General features: G+C 44.8%; 1 protein-coding gene across 5 annotated transcripts in view; it reads left to right on the plus strand.

Annotated features, from left to right (window-relative positions):
• Nucleotides 1-24,705, plus strand: part of LOC147121422 (protein sel-1 homolog 1-like) — a 112,665-nt gene that overhangs the window by 73,389 nt on the left and 14,571 nt on the right. For 4 of the 5 annotated variants that reach the window (XM_085981650.1, XM_085981651.1, XM_085981654.1 and 1 more), the window contains 6 exons: nt 13,950-14,027; nt 19,261-19,323; nt 19,434-19,521; nt 19,637-19,785; nt 22,654-22,819; nt 22,917-22,997. In XM_085981650.1, coding sequence (XP_085837776.1) covers nt 13,950-14,027; nt 19,261-19,323; nt 19,434-19,521; nt 19,637-19,785; nt 22,654-22,819; nt 22,917-22,997 — 625 coding nt within the window. The remainder of the gene's footprint in view (nt 1-13,949; nt 14,028-19,260; nt 19,324-19,433; nt 19,522-19,636; nt 19,786-22,653; nt 22,820-22,916; nt 22,998-24,705) is intronic. The other variant, XM_085981652.1, reaches the window with a different exon arrangement.

Raw genomic sequence — 24,705 nt, forward strand, 5'->3', positions numbered from 1 at the left:
GACACCAAGTGGCGGGTGAGGGATTTAAGATACTTAACTCCTTGTTAAGTGCTTGTTAACTGCCAGCCTTTTTCTATTATCACACATTTTCAACGGGTTTCACGATGTTTGGAGATCACGTCAGGTAAGTATGTCGGGAGTACCAATGAGCTGAATAGTCCACAGCTGTAACTGCAGTATAAAAGCTGAACCCTCACATCTGTTCACTTTCAAAGGTCAGTGGTTGCTGATTTCAGGATTTGGAAGACACATTTGATCTGTCTTGAGGTTGTAAGTGTGTGGTGTTAACGCTATATGCACTGTCACCTCCTTGGAATCACCTCTCCCCATTGACTGAATGCTTATAACATCTCATTCTCAACTGCCATATATAACAGCAGAGTGGGAACGCTTTATATTCTCTCATCCAGGTCCTCAGAATCTGAAGAGGATCAGCCGCAGCACCAGCAGAACCAGGCACACCAGCAGCACCAAGAGCGCCAACCTTTTCCTCAACCACCTGATACTGCGCAGGGCTGAGGCCATCGGCGCAGGGCTGCACCGCGCTGCAGGAGATACCCCCAACACAGTTTACAGGCAGAGGATGAGCTTCCTCAACATGACTGAACAGCAGTGCCAAAGGAGGCTGTGACTTTCGCGAGAGGTAGTCACAGACATTTGCACAATGCTTGATCAATACTTGCAGCCCAGAGGAGCAGGTGGACACGCCTTACCAGTGGCTGTCAAAGTCACCACCGCCCTCAACTTCTTTGCGTCTGGGTCCTTCCAGGGATCATAGAAACATAGAAGATAGGAGCAGGAGTAGGCCATTCGGCCCCTCGAGCCTGATCCGCCATTCAATGAGATCATGGCTGATCATCCAAACTCAGTACCCTGTCCCTGCCTTCTCCCCATATCCCTTGATCCCTTTAGCCTTAAGAAATATATCTAACTCCTTCTTGAATATATTTAATGAATTGGCCTCAACTGCCTGTGGTAGAGAATTCCACAGGTTCACCACTCTCTGCGTGAAGAAATTCCTCCTCATCTGTCCTAAATGGCTTACCCTTTATTCTTAGACTGTGACCCCTGGTTCTGGACTCCCCCGCCACTGGGAACATCCTTCCTGCATCTAGTCTGTCTAGTCCTGTTAGAATTTTATAAGTTTCAATGAGATCCCCTCTCATTCTTCTAAACTCCAGCGAGTATAAGCCCAATCGACCCAATCTCTCCTCATACGTCATTCCTGCCATCCCAGGTATCAGTCTGGTGAATCTTCGCTGCACTCCCTCCATGGCAAGAACATCCTTCCTCAAATAGGGCGACCAAAACTGCACACAATACTCAAAGTGTGGTCTCACCAAGACCCTGTACAACTGCAGCAAGTCATCATTGTTCCTGTACTTGAACCCTGTTGCTACGGAGGCCAACATACCATTTGTCTTCTTAACCGCCTGCTGCACCTGCACAGTTACCTTCAGCGACTGGTGCTCAAGGACACCCAGGTCTCGTTGCACTTCCTCTTCTCCCAATCTTGCCGTTCAGATAATAATCTGCCTTCCTGTTTTTGCCACCAAAGTGGATAACCTCGCATTTATCCACATTGGGCAGATGCATGGCAGATACAGTATAATCATCCAACCTGTCCAAATCATACTGGAGTTTCTCAGCATCCTCCTCACAGCACACTCACCCACCCAGCTTTGTGTCATCTGCAAACTTGGAGATATTACATCCAATTCCCTCGTCTAAATCATTAATATATATTGTGAGTAGCTGGAGTCCTAGCACCAATCCCTGCGGTACCCCACTAGTCACTGCCTACCACTTGGAAAAAGACCAGTTTATTCCAACTCTTTGCTTCCTGTCTGCCAACCAGTTCTCTCTCCAAGTCAGTACCCTACCACCAATCCCATGTGCCTTAACTTTACACGCTAATCTCTTATGCGGGACCTTATCGAAAGCCTTCTGAAAGTCCAAATACACCATATCCACTGGTTCTCCCTTATCTATTCTACCAGATACAGTGGACTGGCACAGGATGTAAGAGTCATGGCAGCTACCAGGGAACTCAGAACACACATGCATGATGCTCTTCCTATGGTTGCAGCAGACATTAGCGACATCTCCCAGTCGGCCGTCCACATAGGCAGCACGCAGGTTACCGATGCCCTTTTTGCCAAGTCTGCCAATTACATCCACTTTTCCACTGACGAGGCAAATGTTACCGAGCGGGCGCTAGGTTTTGTCAATCTGGCTGGCTTCCCATGGGTGCAGGGCGTCATCGACTGCACACATGTGGCCATCAGGGCACCCCATCAGAACCCAGCAGTATTTGTCAACCGCAAGGGCTTCCACTCCCTTAACGTGCAGCTGGTGTGCAACCATAGGAAGAGCATCGTGCATGTGTGTGCCAAGTTCCCTGGTAGCTGCCATGACTCTTGCATCCTGTGCCAGTCCACTGTCTCTCAGCTCTTCGCCCTGCCAAATGAACTTTCTGGCTGGCTCCTTGGGGACAAGGGCTATCCCCTGAAGACATGCCTAATGGCACCATTTAGGAGGCCATCAAACGAGTCTGAGGAGCGTTACAATCAAAGCCACATTTCCACCAGAAGTGTCAAAGAGCAAACAATAGGGTTGTTCAAAAAGCGCTTCAGATGCCTGGACAAATCTCGTGGAGCCCTACAGTACGCACCAGCCAGGATCTTGAGAATCATCATTGTCTGCTGTGCCCTGCACAACATCACACTGCAGCGAGGATTAGCGCTGGATGAGGAACAGAGCGCAAAGCCTCCAGAGGAGGAGGAGGAGGTGCAGAATGAGGTCCCAGATGAGGAATACCTAGAGGAGACGGCTGATCCATTGCGACCAGCACACGACCACATTGCTGCCAGGGATGCCCTAATCAATGCCAGATTCACCTACATTTATGCAGCATAGACATGTGGCTGCCACATGCAGGTTGCCATGACCACACTTCAGCATCTCTACAATGATCTGTGCATCCCTTGCACTGTCACCACCATTGCTGGCCATAAAAGGCGCCCTCACCCTTCACTGTGCCACTTCAAATTGTGACCACACATATGGCAACGAATTCAAACATTCGCATAATATTAATTTATTACAACAGAATAAAAAAACAGAAACTTAACATTGATTTCTAGCAGAACACCCAAGTGAGCACCCTTGTGACTATTTGTGGCAGCTTTCTTGTACACGTGCTTGTAATGAAATCTGTTTGTCTTGATCCTGTATTCGTTTTGCACTCATGTATATTACCCTCCCCCACTGTGTATAGTTTCACTTCCTCTTTCCCGACTAACCTGGGAGGTTCCAGGTCTTGGCTCTTGGCTCCGCCCCTGACTTCTCTTACATAAAGATCCCAGGACCTGTATGACTCATTCCTGTGAACCAGTTGGCGTGTCGAGATGTTAGCTCTGATCTTAGTGATTAAAAGCCAACTTGTTTAAGTCTATAACTTCTAGTTTTGTGGTTATTGAAGGCCCATCAATTTTAATCACTAAAGAATACTAGGATGGATCGACTCCTAAAACCAGAGCGTCTGGACTTGGATCCACATTCTGCTGAAGCATCAAATCAATTTGGACACTGGCTCAAATGCTTCGAACTCTTCGCGGGGGCCTCATCCGCTAGCGAGGTAGATAAACTGAGTCTACTGACTACTCGCGTAAGTCATCGGATTTATTCGTTCATCCGGGACGCCACCTCTTACACGGAGGTCATCACTATCCTGAAGGCCCAATACCAGAGGCCGGTAAACAAAGTGTACGCCAGACATCTGCTGGCTACACGCAGGCAGCGACCAGAGGAATCAAGGGACGATTTCTTACAGGGCCTAAAGGACCTGGTCCAGGACTGTAACTGCAAGGCTGTGACGGCCAACGCGTACTCTGACGAATTGGTCCGCGATTCCTTCATCACGGGCCTCAAATCGAATTATATCCGGCAGAGACTGCTGGAGAAGGAGGTCCTGGACTTAGAAAAGGCAGTGGCCACTGCGCGATCACTGGACGTGGCCCAGAGAAACTCTGACTCTTATTCTTCCGGCCATGCGGCCCTCACCGCCTCGTGCGCGCCGAGGGGGCCGCCATCTTGGAATCAGCCATCTTCCCCATCCAGGTCTCAGACCAGCTCTATGCCGCCAGGGTCCCCACACAGAAGTTCACCCAGGAGCCCTACTACAGTGGCAATGTCTCGAGGCCCGAAATGCTACTTCTGCGGCCAGGTCAAGCACCCCAGACAACGATGCCCAGCGAAGGACGCTACATGCTTCAAATGTAAGAAAAAGGGGCATTTTAGCAAAGTCTGCAGGGGGAATCCGATTTCCAACTCCGTCACCGCCTCGTGCGTGCTGTGCGGGCCACCATCTTGGGATCCGCCATCTTTTCCCGACTCAACGGCCGCCCAGGGCCCAACAGTGGCTTCGATCACGGTGGATCAATCCAGGCCACACCCGTTGACAAAATCCATGATGGACATACAGGTAAACGGGAATTTAACGAAATGTTTAATTGACTGTGGGAGTACCAAGAGTTGCCGCCACTCACAGTCTGTGGCCTATCAACCTTAAAATTCAGCCCGCCCTCTTTATTCGCTAATCTCGCTCCGAACTGTAGGCCCATAGCGACCAAAAGTAGACGGTACAGTCTGGAAGACAGACCCCTGCGGGAAGGCATTATTGAATGCAGTACCAGCCCGTGGCGTGCCCAAGTAGTCATAGTTAAAAATAGCGAAAAGAAACGGATGGTAATTGACTACAGCCAGACTGTTAATATTTATACCCAGCTGGACGCCTACCCTTTACCCCACATATCAGAAATGGTCAACCAGATTGCGCAATACCGAGTCTTCTCGACTATCGACCTCAAACCCGTGTATCACCAGCTCCCCATTAGAACGGAGGACCGCCCATACACCGCCTTCGAGGCGAACGGGTGCCTCTACCATTTTCTCAGAGTGCCCTTCGGAGTAACAAATGGGGTCTCGGTCTTCCAACGTGAGATGGACCGCATGGTTGACGAGAATAAACTACAAGCTACCTACCCCTATCTGGACAATGTCACTATCTGCGGGCACAACCAGCAAGACCACGATCTAAATCTTGCGAGATTTTTAAAAACTGCCCTAAAGCTGAATCTAACCTACAACGAAGACAAATGTGTCTTCAACACAACCCATCTCTGTATCCTCGGCTGTGGTGGAAGATGGGGTAATTGGACCGGACCCTGACCGATTACGCCCCCTAAAGGAACTGCCCCGCCACACAATCCCAAAGCTTTAAAAAGGTGCCTGGGATTTTTTTTGTATTATGCCCAATGGGTGCCCAATTACTCTGATAAGGCCCGACCCCTCATTAAATCGACGTCCTTCCCACTATCAGCTGAAGCTTGGGAGGCTTTCACTAGTATTAAACAGGACATTGAAAGGGCTGCTGTGTGTGCAGTGGACGAATGCATTCCCTTTCAAGTCGAAAGCGATGCGTCAGACTTTGCCTTAGCTGCGACCCTCAATCAGGCTGGGAGACCTGTGGCCTTCTCCCGAACCCTTCAGGGACCTGAAATCAGGCACTCTTCTGTCGAGAAGGAGGCACAGGCTATAGTGGAGGCAGTGTGGCACTGGAGACACTACCTAGCCGGCAAACGTTTCACCCTGCTCACCGACCAGCGGTCGGTGGCTTTCATGTTTAATAACAAAGGGGGAAAATCAAGAATGACAAAATACTCAGGTGGAGGATCGATCTATCCACGTTCGACTATGATATTATGTCACACCTATGAAGTTAATTAATTCAGATGTAGCCCATGGCCAGGGTCAGGACGGTGTGACTACGAGTGAGGCAGGTACGGGGAACCAGGAGGTAGTGTTGGAGGAGCCGCAGCCCTTGCTCTTGACCAACAGGTTTGAGGTTCTTACTCCCTGTGGGGACGGGAGCAGGGGCTGCAGGGAGGATGAGCAACCTGGCCACAGCACCGTGGAACAGGGGGCCATTCAAGAGGGGGGAGTAAATAGAAATGTTGTAGTGGTAGGGGATAGTATTATTAGGGGGATAGATAGAGTTCTCTGCAGCCAAGAGCGAGAGTCCCGTAGGCTGTGTTGCCTACCCGGTGCCAGGGTTAAGGACATCTCCTCTGGGCTGGAAAGAAACTTGCAATGGGAGGGGGTGGATCCAGTCGTCGTGGTCCATGTTGATACAAACGACATAGATAGGACTAGGAAGCCAGTTCTGTTAAAGGAGTATGAGCAGCTAGGGGTGAAATTAAAAAACAGAACCTCAAGGGTAAAAATCTCTGGATTATTACCTGAGCCACGAGCGAATTTGGCTAGGACAAATAAAATCAGAGAGTTAAATGCGTGGCTCAAAGACTGGTGTGGGAGAAATGGGTTTTGCTTCCTGGGACACTGGCACCGGTACTGGGGCAGGAGGGAGCTGTTCCGTTGGGACGGGCTTCACTTGGCCAGTGCTGGGACTGGAGTCCTGGCGGATCATATAACTAGGGCTGTAGAGAGGGCTTTAAACTAACTAGTGGGGGGGAGGTTCCTAGAGAGCAAATAATAAAAATGACAACAGAGAAGGTCATAGACTTAGGTAGCAGTGGGGAAATGAAAAACCAGAGCGTGTCAGGAAGGGGCAGAGGCATGGAGTAAAAGGTAAAGTAATAAAAAGGGCAAAAGCAGGAACTAAGTGTCAAAAAACACATTTGAAAGTTCTCTATCTGAATGCACGTAGCATTCGTAACAAAATAGATGAGTTAATGGCACAAATAGCTACATATGGGTATGATCTTGTGGCCATTACAGAAACATGGCTGCAGGGTGACAATGCCTGGGAATTAAACATACCAGGTTATTTAACGATCAGGAAGGACAGGCAGGAAGGAAGGGGAGGTGGGGTGGCTGTGTTAATAAAGGAAGGAATCACTGTAATACAGAGAAATGATATTGGGTCAAAAGATCAGGATAATGAAACAGTTTGGGTGGAGATAAGGAATAATAAGGGGAAAAAAACACTAGTGGGCGTAGTCTATCGGCCTCCAAACAGTTGCAACTCGGTTGGACGGAGTATAAATCAGGAAATAGTTGAGGCTTGTAATAAGGGAACATCTATAATTATGGGGGATTTTAACTATCATATTAACTGGACAAATCAAATTGGGCAGGGCTGCCTTGAGGATGAGTTCATTGAGTGTATTAGGGATGGGTTTCTTGAGCAGTATGTAACTGAACCGACCAGGGGGCAAGCAACCTTAGATCTGGTCCTGTGTAACGAGACAGGATTAATTAAAAATGTCCTAGTAAAGGATCCCCTTGGAATGAGTGACCACAACATGGTTGAATTCCATGTTCAATTAGAGGGTGAGGAGGTTGTATCTCAAACAAGCGTGCTAAGCTTGAATAAAGGAGACTATGAAGGTTTGAGAGCAGAATTGAGCAAAGTGGATTGGGAAAATAGATTAAAGGGTAAGACGATACATGATCAGTGGTGTACATTTAAGGAGTTATTTTACAACTTCCAAAAAAAGTATATTCCACTGAGAAGAAAAGGGTGTAAAAGAAAAGACAGCCATCCGTGGCTAAGTAAAGAAATTAAGGATAGTATTCGACTAAAAACAAGGGCATATAAGGTAGCCAAATCTAGTGGGAGGATAGAGGATTGGGAAAACTTTAAAAGACAGCAAAAAATAACAAAAAGATTGATTAGGAAAGGGAAGATAGATTATGAAAGTAAATTAGCAAAAAATATAAAAACAGATAGTAAGAGTTTTTATAGTTATATAAAAAGAAAAAGGGTGGCTAAAGTAAATGTTGGTCCCTTAGAGGATGAGACCGGGAAATTAATGGTGGGAAATATGGAGATGACAAAAACACTGAATGAATATTTTGTATCAGTCTTTACAGTAGAGGACACCAAGAATATCCCAACACTGGACAAGCAGGGGGCTATAGGGGGGGGAGGAGATAAACACGATCAAAATCACTAAGGAAGTGGTACTCAGTAAAATAATGGGACTCAAGGCGGATAAATCGCCTGGACCTGATGGCTTACATCCAAGGGTCTTGAGGGAAGTGGCGGTAGAGATTGTGGATGCATTGGTAATAATCTTCCAAAACTCCCTGGACTCAGCAAAGGTCCCAGCAGACTGGAAAACTGCTAATGTAACACCCTTATTTAAAAAGGGCAGTAGACAGAAGGCTGGAAACTATAGACCGGTTAGCCTAACATCTGTGGTAGGTAAAATTTTGGAGTCCATTATTAAGAAGACAGTAACAGGACATTTGGATAATCATAGTTTAATAAGACAAAGTCAGCATAGTTTTATGAAGGGGAAGTCATGTTTGACAAATTTGCTGGAGTTCTTTGAGGAAGTAACATACAGGGTGGATAAAGGTGAACCAGTGGACGTAGTGTATTTAGACTTCCAAAAGGCATTTGACAAGGTGCCACACAAAAGATTATTGCTTAAGATAAAAAATCACCGGATTGGGGGTAATATTCTGGCATGGATAGAGGATTGGCTATCTAACAGAAGGCAGAGAGTTGGGATAAATGGTTCATTCTCAGACTGGCAATCAGTAACCATTGGTGTTCCGCAGGGGTCAGTGCTGGGTCCCCAACTCTTTACAATCTATATTAACGATTTGGAGGAGGGGACCGAGTGTAACATATCAAAGTTTGCAGATGATACTAAGATGGGAGGGAAAGTAGAGAGAGAGGAGGACATAAAAAACCTGCAAGGGGACATAGACAGGCTAAGTAAGTGGGCAAAGACTTGGCAGATGGAATACAATACTGGAAAGTGTGAGGTTATGCACTTTGGCAGGAAAAATCGTAGAGCAAGTTATTATCTTAATGGCAAGAAACTGGAAAGTACTGAAGTACAAAGGGATCTGGGGGTCCTGGTGCACGAAACTCAAAAGGTTAGTATGCAGGTGCAGCAAGTGATTAAGAAGGCCAATGGAATGTTGGCTTTCATTGCTTGGGGGATAGAATATAAAAATAGGGAGGTATTGCTTCAGTTGTACAAGGTATTGGTGAGACCGCACCTGGAATACTGCATCCAGTTTTGGTGTCCATACTTAAGAAAAGACATACTTGCTCTCGAGTCAGTACAAAGAAGGTTCACTCGGTTAATCCCGGGGATGAGGGGATGGACATATGAGGAGAGGTTGAGTAGATTGGGACTCTACTCATTGGAGTTCAGAAGAATGAGAGGCGATCTTATTGAAACATATAAGATTGTGAAGGGGTTGGATCGGGTGGATGCAGGGAAGATGTTCCCGATGATGGGTGAAACTAGAACTAGGGGGCATAGTCTTAGAATAAGGGGCTGCTCTTTCAAAACTGAGATGAGGAGGAACTACTTCACTCAGAGGGTGGTAGGTCCATGGAATATGCTGCCCCAAAAAGCTGTCGAAGCTACATCATTACATAAATTTAAAACAGAAATAGACAGTTTCCTGGAAGAAAAGGGAATTAAGGGTTACGGGGAGCGGGCAGGAATTTGGACATGAGTTTAGGTGCGGATCGGTCATGGCCCTGTGGGTAGCGGAGCGGGCCCAGGGGCCGTGTAGCCTGATCCTGCTCCTGTTTCGTGTGTCTAATTCTGTTAGATTCAGGAGATAGTCCTGTCATAGTGGATTGGCGGTTAGGATCAGATCAGCCATGATCTTATTGAATGGCAGAGCAGGCTCGAGGGGCCAATTGGCCTACTCCTGCTCCTATTTCTTATGTTCTTAAACGTTTCACCCTGCTCACCGACCAGCGGTCGGTGGCTTTCATGTTTAATAACAAAGGGGGAAAATCAAGAATGACAAAATACTCAGGTGGAGGATCGATCTATCCACGTTCGACTATGATATTATGTACAGGCCGGGAGCCCTTAATGAACCCCCAGACGCCCTATCGCGGGGAATGTGTGCCAGCATTCATATGGACAAATTACAGGGTCTCCACAACGACCTCTGTCACCCAGGGGTCACCCGACTATACCATTTTATAAAGTCCTGCAATCTGCCCCACTCCATCGAGGAGGTCAGGGCAATGACCAGAGCCTGCCGCATCTGTGCGGAATGCAAGCCTCGTTTCTACAGGCCTGACCGTGCACACCTTATCAAAGCCACACGGCCATTCGAGCGCCTAAGTCTGGACTTCAAGGGACCCCCTTCCCTCTGCCGACCGTAACGTATACTTCCTCAATATCATTGATGAATATTCCCGCTTCCCCTTCGCCATTCCCTGCCCAGACATGACCAGTGCCACGGTCATCAAGTGTCTCTGTAATCTATTCTGCATGTTTGGCATGCCGAACTACATACACAGCGATAGGGGGACGTCATTCATGAGTGACGAGCTGCGCCAGTTCTTGCTCTCGAAGGGGATAGCCACTAGCAGAACCACTAGCTACAACCCCCGGGGTAATGGGCAAGTGGAAAGGGAGAATGCTACTGTTTGGAAGGCTGTCACGTTAGCCTTAAAATCAAAAGGCCTTCCGACTTCCCGCTGGCAGGAAGTCCTCCCAGACGTGCTCCACTCCATAAGGTCTCTGTTATGTACTGCCACTAACGCTACCCCTCACGAAAAGATGTTCGTTTTCCCCCGGAAATCCACCTCGGGCATATCTCTACCCGCGTGGCTGACGTCTCCGGGGACAGTACTATTGCGGAAGCACGTGAGAGGCCATAAAACGGACCCCCTTGTGGAAAAGGTACAGCTCCTCCATGCAAACCTTCAGTACGCCTATATCGAATACTCTTGACGGGCGAGAGGACACTGTTTCCATAAAAGACCTCGCTCCCTCGGGGAGCGGAGAGAATGATGGGAGACTACCCGATGAAGACCTACACTACAAAGAGACAGGACGCCCAGAGGTATCAATACCCAACTTTAACCTGGAGGACACTGCAGATAACCTGGAAGACACTGCGGAGGCCCGGACAGCGGAGGAACCAGAATCCACTCCCCTAGAGGCACCCCAACCGGCTTTGCGCCGATCACTGAGAACTGCAAAACCTCCTGACAGACTCACTTATACCAACTTTTAAGAAACATCACCCCGATGGACTAAATCTATAGAAGGGGTGAAAGTAATGAAATCTGTTTGTCTTGATCCTGTATTCGTTTTGCACTCATGTATGTTACCCTCCCCCACTGTGTATAGTTTCACTTCCTCTTTCCCGACTAACCTGGGAGGTTCCAGGTCTTGGCTCTTGGCTCCGCCCCTGACTTCTCTTACATAAAGATCCCAGGATCTGTATGACTCATTCCTGTGAACCAGTCGGCGTGTTGAGATGTTAGCTCTGATCTTAGTGATTAAAAACTTCTAGTTTTGTGGTTATTGAAGGCCCATCAGTGCTTCTACATGGTGCTACCCCTATGGCTTCAGCAGATATAGAGGCAGCCTGCTCACTTCCCTGCTGCGCCTGCTTAGATACCTTTGGCAGTCGTCCTCCGGGTTTTGGAACCTGTGAAGGCCCCGCCAAAGTCTGCTCCTCCTGTGGCTGCGCAGGGGCAGACTCGGCCATCACTATTCGGGGAGGCATCTGGGGCTCTGACCGAGGGGTTGGCAAGGGGATGACAGTTTGAGAGCTTGGAGAGGAGCCCCCACTTCCATGTCCCCTCCCACCATCATCCCTCTCATGGACCACCCGCACTTCTCTGCTAGCAAGTAGCTGGAGAGCACCTTGCTGCACATCAGTGGGGCCATGAGGACCCGTGTCTGTACTGACATTCCTCATAATGGGGACATCCATGAACCTCTGGTTCCTTTCCGTGATAGATGCCCATCTATCCTCGATAGCTGACCACCTATTTAGAAATGTTACCATGTTGTTCTGAGTCTGGCGATTTATGTCCTCCATGGAGGTACCTACATGTGACATTGCGTGCGCCATGGCATTGCTCATGTTTGAGATGGACTCCTCCATTCTCTGCACACTCGCAGTCACCGTGGTTGCAAACCCAGTCAGAGCCTCCTGCACTTGTTCCTGAAGCTCCAGCACCGCTCTCTTTCTGGAGGCTCAGCGTCTACATGCAGCTGAGCAGAGCTAGGAGCATCCTGCGGCCCCCGACGAGGACTCTCCACTGCTGTCCCTGTCTCCACCATCTGCTCTTGCTCACTCGAGCTGTGGTAGACCAGGTGACAACACTACTCTATCTCACATATGACGCACTGAGGTGTGCGTCTCTGCGCTGGTGCTGGGTGCGCTCATTTTTGCTGAAGCTGCTCCCTCAGAGGATGCAGCATCTTCTGAGGAGTCCTCCTGCTCTTCCTCCTGGACAGTGAGGAGTAGGGAGGGGGGGCTCTTGATGGTCCTGTGGGAGAGTAAAGGCATGAGTTAGACATGTGATATGTAGATTGCAGACACATCCCATTGTGCACATGATGAGCATTCAATTTCTATTGACATCATATCCCATACGAGTCACTCATGAATGCCAAATAAGATGGATGGAGAATTATTCGGTCCCAGGTTGTTCTACTGAGCCCCTCTCTCTGTCTATCACTTTGAGCTGTTCAACTGTTCCAGCAATGTCGAGAGCGGCCTCCTCAGCGTTGGTGAGCTGTGAGAATGATGGTGGTCCTCCTCCTGTTCTCTCCCTCTCCCGTGGGCTCTCTTTTCCTGCAATGAGGGAAAGAAGTGGAGTTTCAGTGAGAGTGATGGAATGAGAGTAAAGAATGGATAGGATAGATGTTTAGAGGGAGACTATGATGGAGTGAGTTCCCATTACCAAGTTTCCTCCTTTTGAGTTGTTAGTTGTTGTGATTGCACAACCTTGAGGGTGGGTGTGAGGGGTACATAGTTAGATAGGGAAGTGATTCTGTACATAGGGAGAGAGGGATGGGTGATGGTGCAAGGGATGTTGGTGAGAGTTAGGATGTAGGGTTGGCAATGCAGAGTGATGGGAATGTGATGACAGGCACTGCAGAATTAAGATAAGTGTGCTTTTATACTCACTTTTCCAGAACGCAGGAGATCATTGAACCTCTTACTGCATTGGACCCAGGTGCGACTGAACAAAGACCTTGCAGTTACCTCCTCAGCTATTTGCAGCCAGGCTGCCTTTGTCTGCTGAGGAGGTTTCCTTCTTCCATTCCCAGGGAATAGTACCTCCCTGCGTCCTCTGACTCCCTCCACAAGAACATAGAGGGAGTCATCGTTGAAGCAGGGAGCAGCCTTTGGTCTCTCTGCAGACATCGTTGAGAGCACCAGCACTCAGGAACATCAGAAACAAAGTGAGAGCTAATGGGGGCATGGCCCCCTGAAATACACCAGCTGCAAACTCGTCATCAGAGCAGCTCAGCAGACCCGCACCTTGTGATCAGGGCGGGTAACGCGCACCGCCGGCTTAACGAGCCCAATCAACCGAAAATTGTTTCAGCAGACCGGCTGCAGCCGGGAGCGGGACCGGAACCCGCTCACTAACATTCCCGATGCCAACCCACCTCCACTCAGAAAATCCAGCCCCCTGTGTCACTAAAACTGACTTTTTTTTAAACTGAAGTTATAGATCAAATTAAAGGATACTTTGCTTCCAGCAATACCTAAAATAGAAAGTCATAGGCAGGGCTGGGCATTCAGTTTAAAAAAAACACAACAGAATTACTGAAGTTTTTAGAAATGCAGAGGACTACAGAAAATGAAATGGCCTCGAAATTCAATGGCTCTACTGCTTGACTCAAGCTGTGTTCAGGAAAAACAAGCCTACATGTGGCCTAACCAGTGGGTCCTTAAAAGGACCGCTGCAGTCCGTCACCAAATAGGTACATTAAAAAAAATACTTAGCTGAATGTGCTTCTCCCTGCTCCACATTAAAACCATGGGTCACTGCCGACCACCGCTTGTCCCCCTCATCCGATCACTGCCTCACTCCCCCCACCCCACCCCCCCAGTTTTTAACTACCTTGAATAAAGAAATTGTTTCATTTAACTGTAACTTTGTTTTCTAGATGTATTCTGAAGGGAATGAAATAGTGCCTCAGAACAATGAAACTGCTCTCATGTACTTTAGAATGGCAGCTGAAAGGGTAAGCCTTGCAAATGTTTCACATATAAATGTGCATTTCAGCTTCAAGTCTGATTTTGATCATCAACTTTCTAATGTATGCAGATCCTAAAATCTGTACCATAACCATAAACATTAATTAAATAACAATAAATACATTCTTTCAAGCTAGTGGTAAAACTTGGTTTGAGGTGCATCTGTGTGGGGAATTTGGGATGGATAGTTGAGAAAGGAAGTTAATCCATGGAAGTCAGATCTTTTTGACACACATCTGATCTGTTTCAGGTGCAGCAATGATACCCATTTCCATTGCGGAAGGGGCAGTTGTGGACTTATTGAAATCGCTTTATCAAGCAATCTTTTAGAAATATTTACCCCACTGCTTATAATACTTGCGGATGTCGTGAAAGAGAGGGGGGAAGGAAGAGTACAAAAATGTTGGTCTTTCTTCATCCCTGTCTTGATTTTGAGTTTTGATATAGTTGGAAGTTATTTTTTAATGTGGTATTGTGGAGTGAAGTTGGGTGAGGGCTTAAAAGTATATTGCAGGCAGGCCCTTAAAGTTCTTGGTATAGCTCTGATTACAGGGTATTTGATCAAGTTATTCGTTCCTCAACTATATTGTGACTTTTGTAACAGGACAAGAGTTGTTAGTACTTAACCAGATCAACATGTTTATAAAGAATGGAAAATCTTGGAACTGCATGTTGAAATGCACTTAAATTTCTACAACTCCTTGTATACACTTGGATTCAGGAGAAACTTCTTTACCCAGAGAGAGGTTAGAATGTGAAACTCGCTACCACAAGAAGTAGTTAAGGTGAATAGCATAGATGCATTTAAGGGGAAGCTAGATAAACAAAGGAGGGAGAAAGGAATGGAAGGCTATGTTGATGGGGTTAGATGAAGAGGGGTGGGTGGAGCATAAACACCGGCATGGACTTGTTGGGCCGAATGGCCTGTTTCTGTGCTGTAAATACTCCGAAATACTATGTAACCACTATCATCACATTTGTGAGGCATGTCTCCTCATTTCAGTTACCATGGGTCGCACTTTGATGTTATGCCATCTATCTATATATATAAAAGGATACTTCTGTCTGTCATTCCGTCTGTCTGTCTGTCTTCAATAAACTCGAAAGTTATAGAGCGTACCTACACGTGTGTTACATCGAAAGAAAGCTTACGATTCCAGAACCGTCATAAGCATATTTACTTTTCGGTCGGACAAAAATTGTTCACGCGTTATGCAAAAAACCTTCAAAATTAAACTCATTATCTGCTAATAGCATTGATTGACTGACGTCAAGGTCCACCAATCCTGTGCCGGCACGATTGACCAATCCTACAGTTCAGTCGCCTGATGGTTGGCCAATCGCTGCGTCTGTGGGTGGGACTAATGCTTTTCCACTCGGGCATCGGGCAGCCATTGCTTCACTACTTCCAGCTCAAAATCTGCTAATTCAGCTTCGAAAAAGTTAGTATCTCTTTTAAAAATTACATAACATTTACCAAAAACGTTTTATAAGTACTTTCACTTTCATCTTTGAAGCTATTAAAAGGTAGAAATGTTGCCCAGCAGCAGATTCACACAGGGACAGACAGACAGGCCCCAAAGCCTGGGACTCGATTTAAACCGCCCGGCCCAAAACAGCCCTGGCAAAGCCGGGCTCCCCCAGCTAGTCTATAATATATGAATAGTTTGCTATATAGCGCATTTGCACATTTCCCACTTCCTGCAGTAAAAGTTTTATATAACATTACTTTGATCATACTTATCTGTCATTCCTGCTTGTTAACACCCTGTGCCACGCTGTAAATCATTTTGTTTTCAATTATTTTTAACATCCTTTTGATTGGTCTACTCTGACCATGTATCCTTCTCCTTCCTCCAGAATCCATCTCCCAACTCTGTTCAGACATGGCTCGTCTGGCCAACTATTTTTATGATATAAACTCACATCTTTCAATTAACTCTTTGAATATAAACAAGCAGATCTCCTGTAACACTACTCATGGTGAGTCAGAGGATACACTATTTTGTAATAATAGGGGTGTACAGTGCTATCGATTTACAATGCCTGAATACGTCAAATTCCATTTTTATCAAATGGTATCTGAGATTTCTGTTGGTGCTTTAGGAATCTAATTCCACATCTCTGTCAATTATTCTGTGAAAACTGGAAATGAGTGGCCTTATTTACTATCTAATATATGTTTAATATATTTATTTATGTATTTAATTTTTATCCTTTGCCACTATTGAAGTTGTGAATACACATCAAGATGGTATGCAAGATGCACTAGTTGGAGTGATATTTAGCATGGAGAATTCCTGTTTGTAACTTCTGAAGAGATCCTGATAAACACTGAATTTGGTCTTTTGCAATTGGTTCTGTTTCTCTGTCTGTCTCTCTATTTCTGTGTCCACCTCTCTGCCTTGTGTGTGTCTGCGTCTGCCGTTCCCTCTCATGCTGTTTCTTGTGTCCCTCTGTTTCTCTCCCTCTGTTTTTTTTTCCACTCTGTGCCTGTCTCTGACTGTCTCACAGGTGTCAGGAATTAGAATGGTTATATTTACTATCTACAGGGATAATCCAGTAATAAATGGACCTTTGTGTCTGCTTTTAAAATGCAACTATTTATCTAAAAATGAAGAACTCAAATGTCTGTCTCTCTCTCTATCTCTCTATCTCTGTCTCTTTGTATGTCTTGCTCTCTCTGTCTGTCTGTCTTTCTCTGCCTCACTCTCTCTCTAACTTTGTCACTCTGTCTCTCCCTCTCTGTCTCTCTCTCTCTCTCTCTGTTTCTATCTCTGTCTCTCTCGCTGCCTGCCTCTATCTCTCTGCTTCTCTCTGTCTCTCTATCTCTGCCTCTGTCTCTGTCACTTAGGCACCTGTTTTTTGCCTGTAAACGAATCTCTAGGCCTGGGTCTTCCATTAAAATTATTACATATAAGGTTTTTTCCATTATGACATAATATAAAAGCATGAAATAGGAAATAAGTATAATGCGGACAGAAAATGCAGGCAATCATGAGACTTTTAATAATGTATAGGCAGATAGATTATTAACTTCATTTGTATTTTTGCACTCAGTTATTAATCCACTCCTAACCAAATGAGAAATCTGCTCCAGTTGGCATTTTATTTCTTCCATTATTAGTTTTTATTAGTGTTTCCTTGTAATAAATGAATTTGGACACCTTTTTGTAAGTCTTTCTTGCAATTGATTAACTTCCCCATGGCTCTTCATTATCATTTGCTCACTCTGGACCCGGCAAGAAGCCCACTCCAGGTACCATTTTATTCCATTCATTGATTGCCAGGAAGCCCGTTGCTTTTAATTACAATCTGATTTTATTGTTTTTGTAAGTGTTTCCTTGCAGTATATAAAGTTATAGTTGAGTAGTATATAATCTTTTAGTTTGTCTCCATCTTTACCCACTCCAGATCTGATGGGAAGCCTACTCTAGATGCCATTTTATTTAATTCATTGATTGCTGTATTTAATTGTGGCCCACGATGCAGCTTATGGCCCGGAATTTACAGTGGGTAATAACGGCGAACTAACAGTGTTCACCGTCATTACCCCTCTGAAACTGACCACAACTTCAGGATCTAGCGCAGGCTAAACACAGAAATCCTGAAGTTGCAGTCAGTCATTCACTGCTCTAACACTGGCTGCGCTGTGGCACAACTCCAACAACCCCCTCCCCGCTAACCTCCCCAATAGCTGGCAATCATTGAAATCTTTGGAACTGACGAAAACGCTTTTCCGTGGTAATATCGCTGTTAAATACCCCATTAAATGTTAAGTCTTGTTGGAATAGGTGTAACTGGGGTTTTAACAGTGTAGTGACTGGAAAACAAATGTTCAGGCCCTGAAAAACTAATTTTTATATTTGTGGCGTGTCAAATTTCTCCATTATGATAAAAATTACAATTTTTAAAAAACTTGTTAAAAAAATGTTTAAAGTTTGTTCCTGATATTTCAGCTTTCATCTTATCCCCACGTGAGAGTCCCAATCTTTATTTTGGATAAAAGCAGCTTCTCATTTCCTGGTTTCCTGTCTGTGAGAATTCTGTATTGTAATTGGCTGCTGAGACAGCTTGTTGACGTCACAGCAGCGTCGCACTAGGGAATCCCCACTATAGAGCGCTAAAATCACTTGAACGTCGAAAAAGGCAAACTTCTTGCCACAGAGATCGCGAGCTCTCTTCGGGGCCAGTGGCGAGTGCCTTTCCTTTGCCACTGACCGTAAATTACGGGCCTTTTTTTTTCTGTTTGTGTGTTTCTTTGCAGTCCCTCTCTCTTAGTTTGCCTGCTCCCACCCCCCAAAAGAAACCCATTCCAGATGTCATTTCATTGAATAGCTTGCCAAGAAGCCTGCTCTATTTAACTTGGACCTAATTTTATAGTTTTTATAAGCATTTCCTTGCCGTACATAAACTTTTACTGGATTTCTCTTTTTCTCCCTGTTCATTTGCATGCCCATTTAAATGGGAGCTGTATTGCATTTTTTTTAGTTAATTGTTGATAAACCCAGTCCGATTAATTGGCACCTTTTTTTATATCTGTATTTTATTTAATCAATGAACTCCTTTTCATCGAGACCTGTTTTTGTAAGTGCTTTCTTGCAGTACATAAACTTTAGTGGATTCCTTTCTCTTCATGTTCCTTTGCTCATTTGGGAGCTAGGCAGCATTTTATTTCATTAGTTAATTGCCGAGAAGCCTATTCCCATTAATTAGGACCTGTTTTTATATGTTTTTAGTTAATAAATTAATTCCCAAGAAGCTAGCTCCATTTAATTGGGATCTGTTCTTCTAAGTGTATGTTATTTAATTAATTATTGAAGTGACCGCTTCAGTTAATCGGGAACTTTTTTTCGAAATATAAAGGCGTTTCACAGAATAATGGCAGATTAAAGGGAACTTAATCTCCAGAAGGCTGGTAGAATTCTCAGAATGCTATGTTATAAAACAAAAATGGACTTATTCAGATACCGTAAATCAGTGGCCCTGATAATACATCGTCCATTACACGGCATAACACTCCTACTGTTATAAAATAGCACACTCTCTGACTCACTTTGAGCAGCACCACGGGAGATCTACTCGTCTATATATAAAAAAATTGAATGGCCATCACCTTTCAGATGTCATGTAATTGTCATTTTCTTGATGGGGTGCATGGCTCCTACTTCTCTGTTCTTTCTGCAGGCCTTGAATATTGTATCTAATGTCTTATTTCAGGACAACCCTATTGGACTGACAGGTTTAGGATTAGCTTATCTTTATGGGAAAGGAGTGCCTGTGGTAAGTTTCCTGCTCTGAAAAATCTGACTTTTATAAAAGAAAAAAAATCGTAACAGTCTGTGTCTCTGATGTAAACTAGATCTAATGGCTTTATAAAAATTTTGTTTCAGGATTATGAGGCGGCTTTAAAATACTTTCAGAAGGCAGCTGATAAGGGCTGGGTAGATGGACAGTTTCAACTAGGAGTCATGCACTATGGTAAGGACAAAAAATGCATTTTTTTGGCAAACAATTGATTGAAGGTGACATTCTTAATTACACTATATGCTATGCCATGAGTAATTGAATGTAAACATATTTTTTTTTATTACAGCTGGCTTAGGTGTGAAGAGAGACTATAAAATAGCCATTAAGTATTTTCACCATGCCTCTCAAGCTGGGCATGCCCTGGCCTTGTACAATCTAGCTCAGATGTATGGAAGTGGAACTGGAGTGGTTAGATCCTGTCTCACCGCTGCTGAGGTAATAGAACCATTACAATTGATTTTAATGGAATCGGTGCATTTTATTCAAATAGTAAAATAAGAAAGAATGGAAGGAGAAAAGACCATATGGGCCTGCAAGCTTATTCCTTCCACGGACGTATACAATCTGCTCCATCATGGACGCTACTCATCCCATTTAATTCTGAATTTTTTCCTTGTTACTTACAAAGGCTACTCTACCAAAACTTCAGAATATCTATCTAACCTTGCATCCTATATTATTCATCTTTAACTTACATTCTACATTAATCATCCTAATTGGTTGCCTTTCTTGACATGACAGTTCCCCAGTCCAAATAGTTCAGGAAGAATCAAAGTCTACAGACCAGTTGATCATCCCTATCTGTTCGGTCTCCTCAATCCTGTTCTTAACCAGATTATCATCCAACTCTTCTCAAAGTGTTGATGAACACAGTTCTGGCTATCACTATTCTTGGGAAAACAAATGTTTCTAATCTCAGATTTTACTTGAATCCTGTTAATGTTATAATGTTATTGAATTTTCCACTTGTAGTGTAAATTAAATAATCTATTTTTCATCTAGATTATCAATGCTTCTCAGAATTAGAAAGAAAGAAAGACTTGCATTTATATAGCGCCTTTCACAACCTCAGGATGTCCCAAAGTGCTTTACAACCAATTAAGTACTTTTTTTTTTGAAGTGTAGTCGTTGTTGTAATGTCGAAAAAAAAGTCTGTCATTATCTTTTCTGTAATAAAAAAACAAGTTTCATTCTGTGAGTGTTGCTTCATAACTTAGAACCCCAAGTCCCAGAACTACCCCATCACTGTTCTCTGAACCCTCTCCAGTGCCACCTAACCCTTCTCCGTCCATCAGTGCCCCCTCTCCTCCACCCCTGTATCACTCCTCTTCCTCTGCTTCTCCTCATCCATCTCCTGACATGAAGGCTAACACAGCATTAAGTTGTCATGTTACTGTATCTTTCTGAGCCACCCCAGAGGACACTTATCGTATCTGGCAGTATGTAGCGCGTACATGTATCAAGCAAGTGACAAATGCAATTATTTTCAAAGGGAAACACCTTCATCATTTTCTCTGTCGATCGAAGGTACCAGCTCGAAAGAGCACAGAACGCACTGGATGAGAGGCTTTCTTTGAGTGCAAGGCATCATAGATGCCATTCACATGGACATTAAAGCTCCTCATATTCACCCCACGGCCCACATAGACAGCAAGTGTTTGCACTCAATGTTCAGTTGATATCTGAATGCAGAAACGTCATTACACTCACCAGTGGCCATTATTCAGGAAGCAGCCATTATGTCTTCATTATTTGCACTATAATGGGGAGCGGGATGATCCTTAAGAGACTAGGCACCTATTTGCTCTTCATAGAAACACAGAAACATAGAAGGTAGGAGCAGGAGTAGGCCATTCGGTCCCTCGAGCCTGTTCCGCCATTCAATGAGATCATGGCTGATCATCCAAATTCAGTATAACAACAGAAAACGCTGGAAAAACTCAGCAGGCCAGGGCAGCATCCGTGGAGAGAGAAACAGAGTTAACGTTTCAGGTCGAAGACCCTTCGTCAGAAATCGAAAAAAAGCAGGAAATGGGATAGATTTTAAAGCAAGTGAGGGCTGGGAAAAGGGGGAGGGGATGAAAGAACAAAAGGGAAGGTCAGAGATAGGATAGAAAGCAGGAGAGATTAAGAGACAGTGAGAGACATTAAGAGATATTTAAGGAATAAAGGATGGCTCTAGATGAAGTGTGAATGGCCCTGGCAGAATGAAGGACAGCTGCCATGTGGGAGGGAAAAGCCCAGACGAAAGTGTGGATTAAAAAAAAAAGGGAATAGAAAGATATATGTGATAGGGGCCATGGTTATGATCTGAAATTGTTGAACTCTATGTTGAGTCCAGAGGCCTAATCGAAAGATGAGGTGCTGTTCCTCGAGCTTACGCTGAGCTTCCGTGGAACAATGCAAGAGGCCGAGGACGGTGAGGTCTGAGTGGGAATGGGCGGTGAATTGAAGTGACAGGCCACGGGGAGCTCGGGATCCTCCTTACGGACTGAACAGAGGTGTTCTCCAAAGCGGTCACCCAATCTGCATTTGGTCTCCCCAATGTAGAGGAGACCACATCATGAGCAGCGAATCCAGTATACTAAATTGCAGGAAGTACAAGTAAATTGCTGTTTCACCTGGAAGGGGTGTTTGGGGCCCTGGACAGTGGGAAGTGGGGAGGTATAAGGACATGTGTTGCATATTCTGCGCTTGCACGGGAAGGTGCCGGGCAAAGGGGAAGGGGTGCTGGGGGTGGGAGAGGAGTGGACTAGGGTGTCGCGGAGGGAGCGGTCCCTACAGAATGCTGAAAGGGGAGGTGAGGGGAAGATGCGTTTGGTGGTGGGATCACGCTGGAGGTGGCGGAAATGGCGGAGGATGATCCGTTGATTGTGGAGGCTGGTGGGGTGAAAGTTGAGGACAAGGGGAACTCTATCGCGGTTCCGGGAGGGAGGGGCAGGGGTGAAGGCAGAAGTGCGGGAGATAGAACGGACACGGTCGAGGGCCATGTCAACCACAGTAGAGGGGAATCCTCGGTTGAGGAAAAAGGAAGACATGTCGGAAGCACTGGTATGGAAGGTGGCATCGTCAGAGCAGATGCGGCGGAGACGGAGAAATGGGAAAATGGAATAGAGTCATTACAGGAGACGGGGTGGCACCGGTAGGTTTTTAGCGATGTCGAATTTTTAGCCCAGGATATTAAGCCAGTTTAACAGTTTTTATGAAATTAAATTTGACTCCGATTCCAGAGTTGAAGCCTTATCTTTCATTTACCTATGAACTTCAATCTTTCATTTATCAACGTCTTCCTCCCTTCTTTAGCTGTACCAGAATGTTTGTGAACGAGGCCAATGGACTGAGAGATTCTTATCTGCATATTTTGCCTACAAGGAGAATAATATAGATTCTGCCTTTCTTCAGTATTTATTCCTTGCAGAACAAGGATATGAAATGGCTCAAAGCAACACAGCTTACATTCTGGAATATGGTAGGTTCAGAAATTAAATACTCAAAACTCCCAAAAGATTTTATTTTTGCAGTTTCTTTTTCAATAAAATCTGTGAAATGTACTGTTGTTTTAATAGAGCAGTCTGCACTCATCTCAAAGATTGATTGCTACCATATGGCTCTGATATACTGGAACCGAGCTGCAGCTCAAGGTACAGGTACATGACAGAAAACTACTAGTTTATAGGAAAATAAATCTTTCTTTAATGTTGGGCACAGTACCTCGCAAGGACTCGAAGCACAAGTGAGATATTGGTGCAACTCATAGGTGTTTGTATAAAAGGTACACATCAAGAACTGGTGGTTTACAGAAAATAAGTCATTGAGTGATGCCAACTGCAGATTTATGTTGGCCTGGTTACAAGTGATTTATTTCCAAAACTACGTCACCAGGGCACATATTTTATTTGTAGAATACATATGGCATATATGATTATTATTTGTTTAAACAGTTTTAAAGTTGTTTAAAATTATTTAAATTGTCATGTTGACTGGCTTTGGAGTGATACTATCATGATGTTAGGTGGTATGGTCCAGTACATTTTTTCCGGTAACAGTCTTGAGGCTGCATTTACAGAGGTAAATTTTGCAGCAGAGCAAAGCACATGGATAATCAAAAATTGATTATGTGCTTGCTTGCAGTAATACCGTTGATATTGTCATGGCACCAGTGTATTTGGCATCACGTTGTTGGCAGCTTTGTGTCTCACCGCATAATGCTGTATTAAAAGTTCTGGTAGTTGATAAAACTAAGATAAGCACCAGGTAATAGTCTTCAACTTGTTCCTGACAAAGCTCCAAACACAGTTATGTTTCTACAATGGAGTGTATTTAATAATAACTGGTAACAATGAGGCGGATCATATAACTAGGGCTGTAGAGAGGGCTTTAAACTAACTAGTGTGGGGGGGAGGTTCCTAGATAGCAAATAATAAAAATGACAACAGAGAAGGTCATAGACTTAGGTAGCAGTGGGGAAATTAAAAACCAGAGCGTGTCAGGAAGGGGCAGAAGGTATGGAGTAAAAGGTAAAGTAATAAAAAGGGCAAAAGCAGGAACTAAGTGTCACAAAGCATATTTGAAAGTTCTCTATCTGAATGCACGTAGCATTCGTAACCAAATAGAGGAGTTAAATGGCACAAATAACTACATATGGGTATGATGATCTTGTGGCCATTACAGAAACATGGCTGCAGGGTGACAATGCCTGGGAATTAAACATACCAGGTTATTTAACGATCAGGAAGGACAGGCAGGAAGGAAGGGGAGGTGGGGTGGCTATGTTAATAAAGGAAGGAATCACTGTAATACAGAGAAATGATATTGGGTCAAAAGATCAGGATAATGAAACAGTTTGGGTGGAGATAAGGAATAATAAGGGGAAAAAAACACTAGTGGGCGTAGTCTATCGGCCTCCGAACAGTTGCAACTCGGTTGGACGGAGTATCAATCAGGAAATAGTTGAGGCTTAAAATAAGGGAACATCTATAATTATGGGGGATTTTAACTATCATATTAATTGGACAAATCAAATTGGGCAGGGCTGCCTTGAGGATGAGTTCATTGAGTGTATTAGGGATGGGTTTCTTCAGCAGTATGTAACTGAACCGACCAGGGGGCAAGCAACCTTAGATCTGGTCCTGTGTAACGAGACAGGATTAATTAAAAATGTCCTAGTAAAGGATCCCCTTGGAATGAGTGACCGTAACATGGTTGAATTCCATATTCAATTAGAGGGTGAGAAGGTTGGATCTCAAACAAGCGTGCTAAGCTTGAATAAAGGAGACTATGAAGGTATGAGAGCAGAATTGAGCAGAGTGGATTGGGAAAATAGATTAAAGGGTAAGACGATACATGATCAGTGGT

This window comes from Somniosus microcephalus, chromosome 3, assembly GCF_052327205.1.
Source record: "Somniosus microcephalus isolate GS21.2 chromosome 3, FLI_Smic_1.0, whole genome shotgun sequence".
Lineage (NCBI taxonomy): Eukaryota > Metazoa > Chordata > Chondrichthyes > Squaliformes > Somniosidae > Somniosus > Somniosus microcephalus.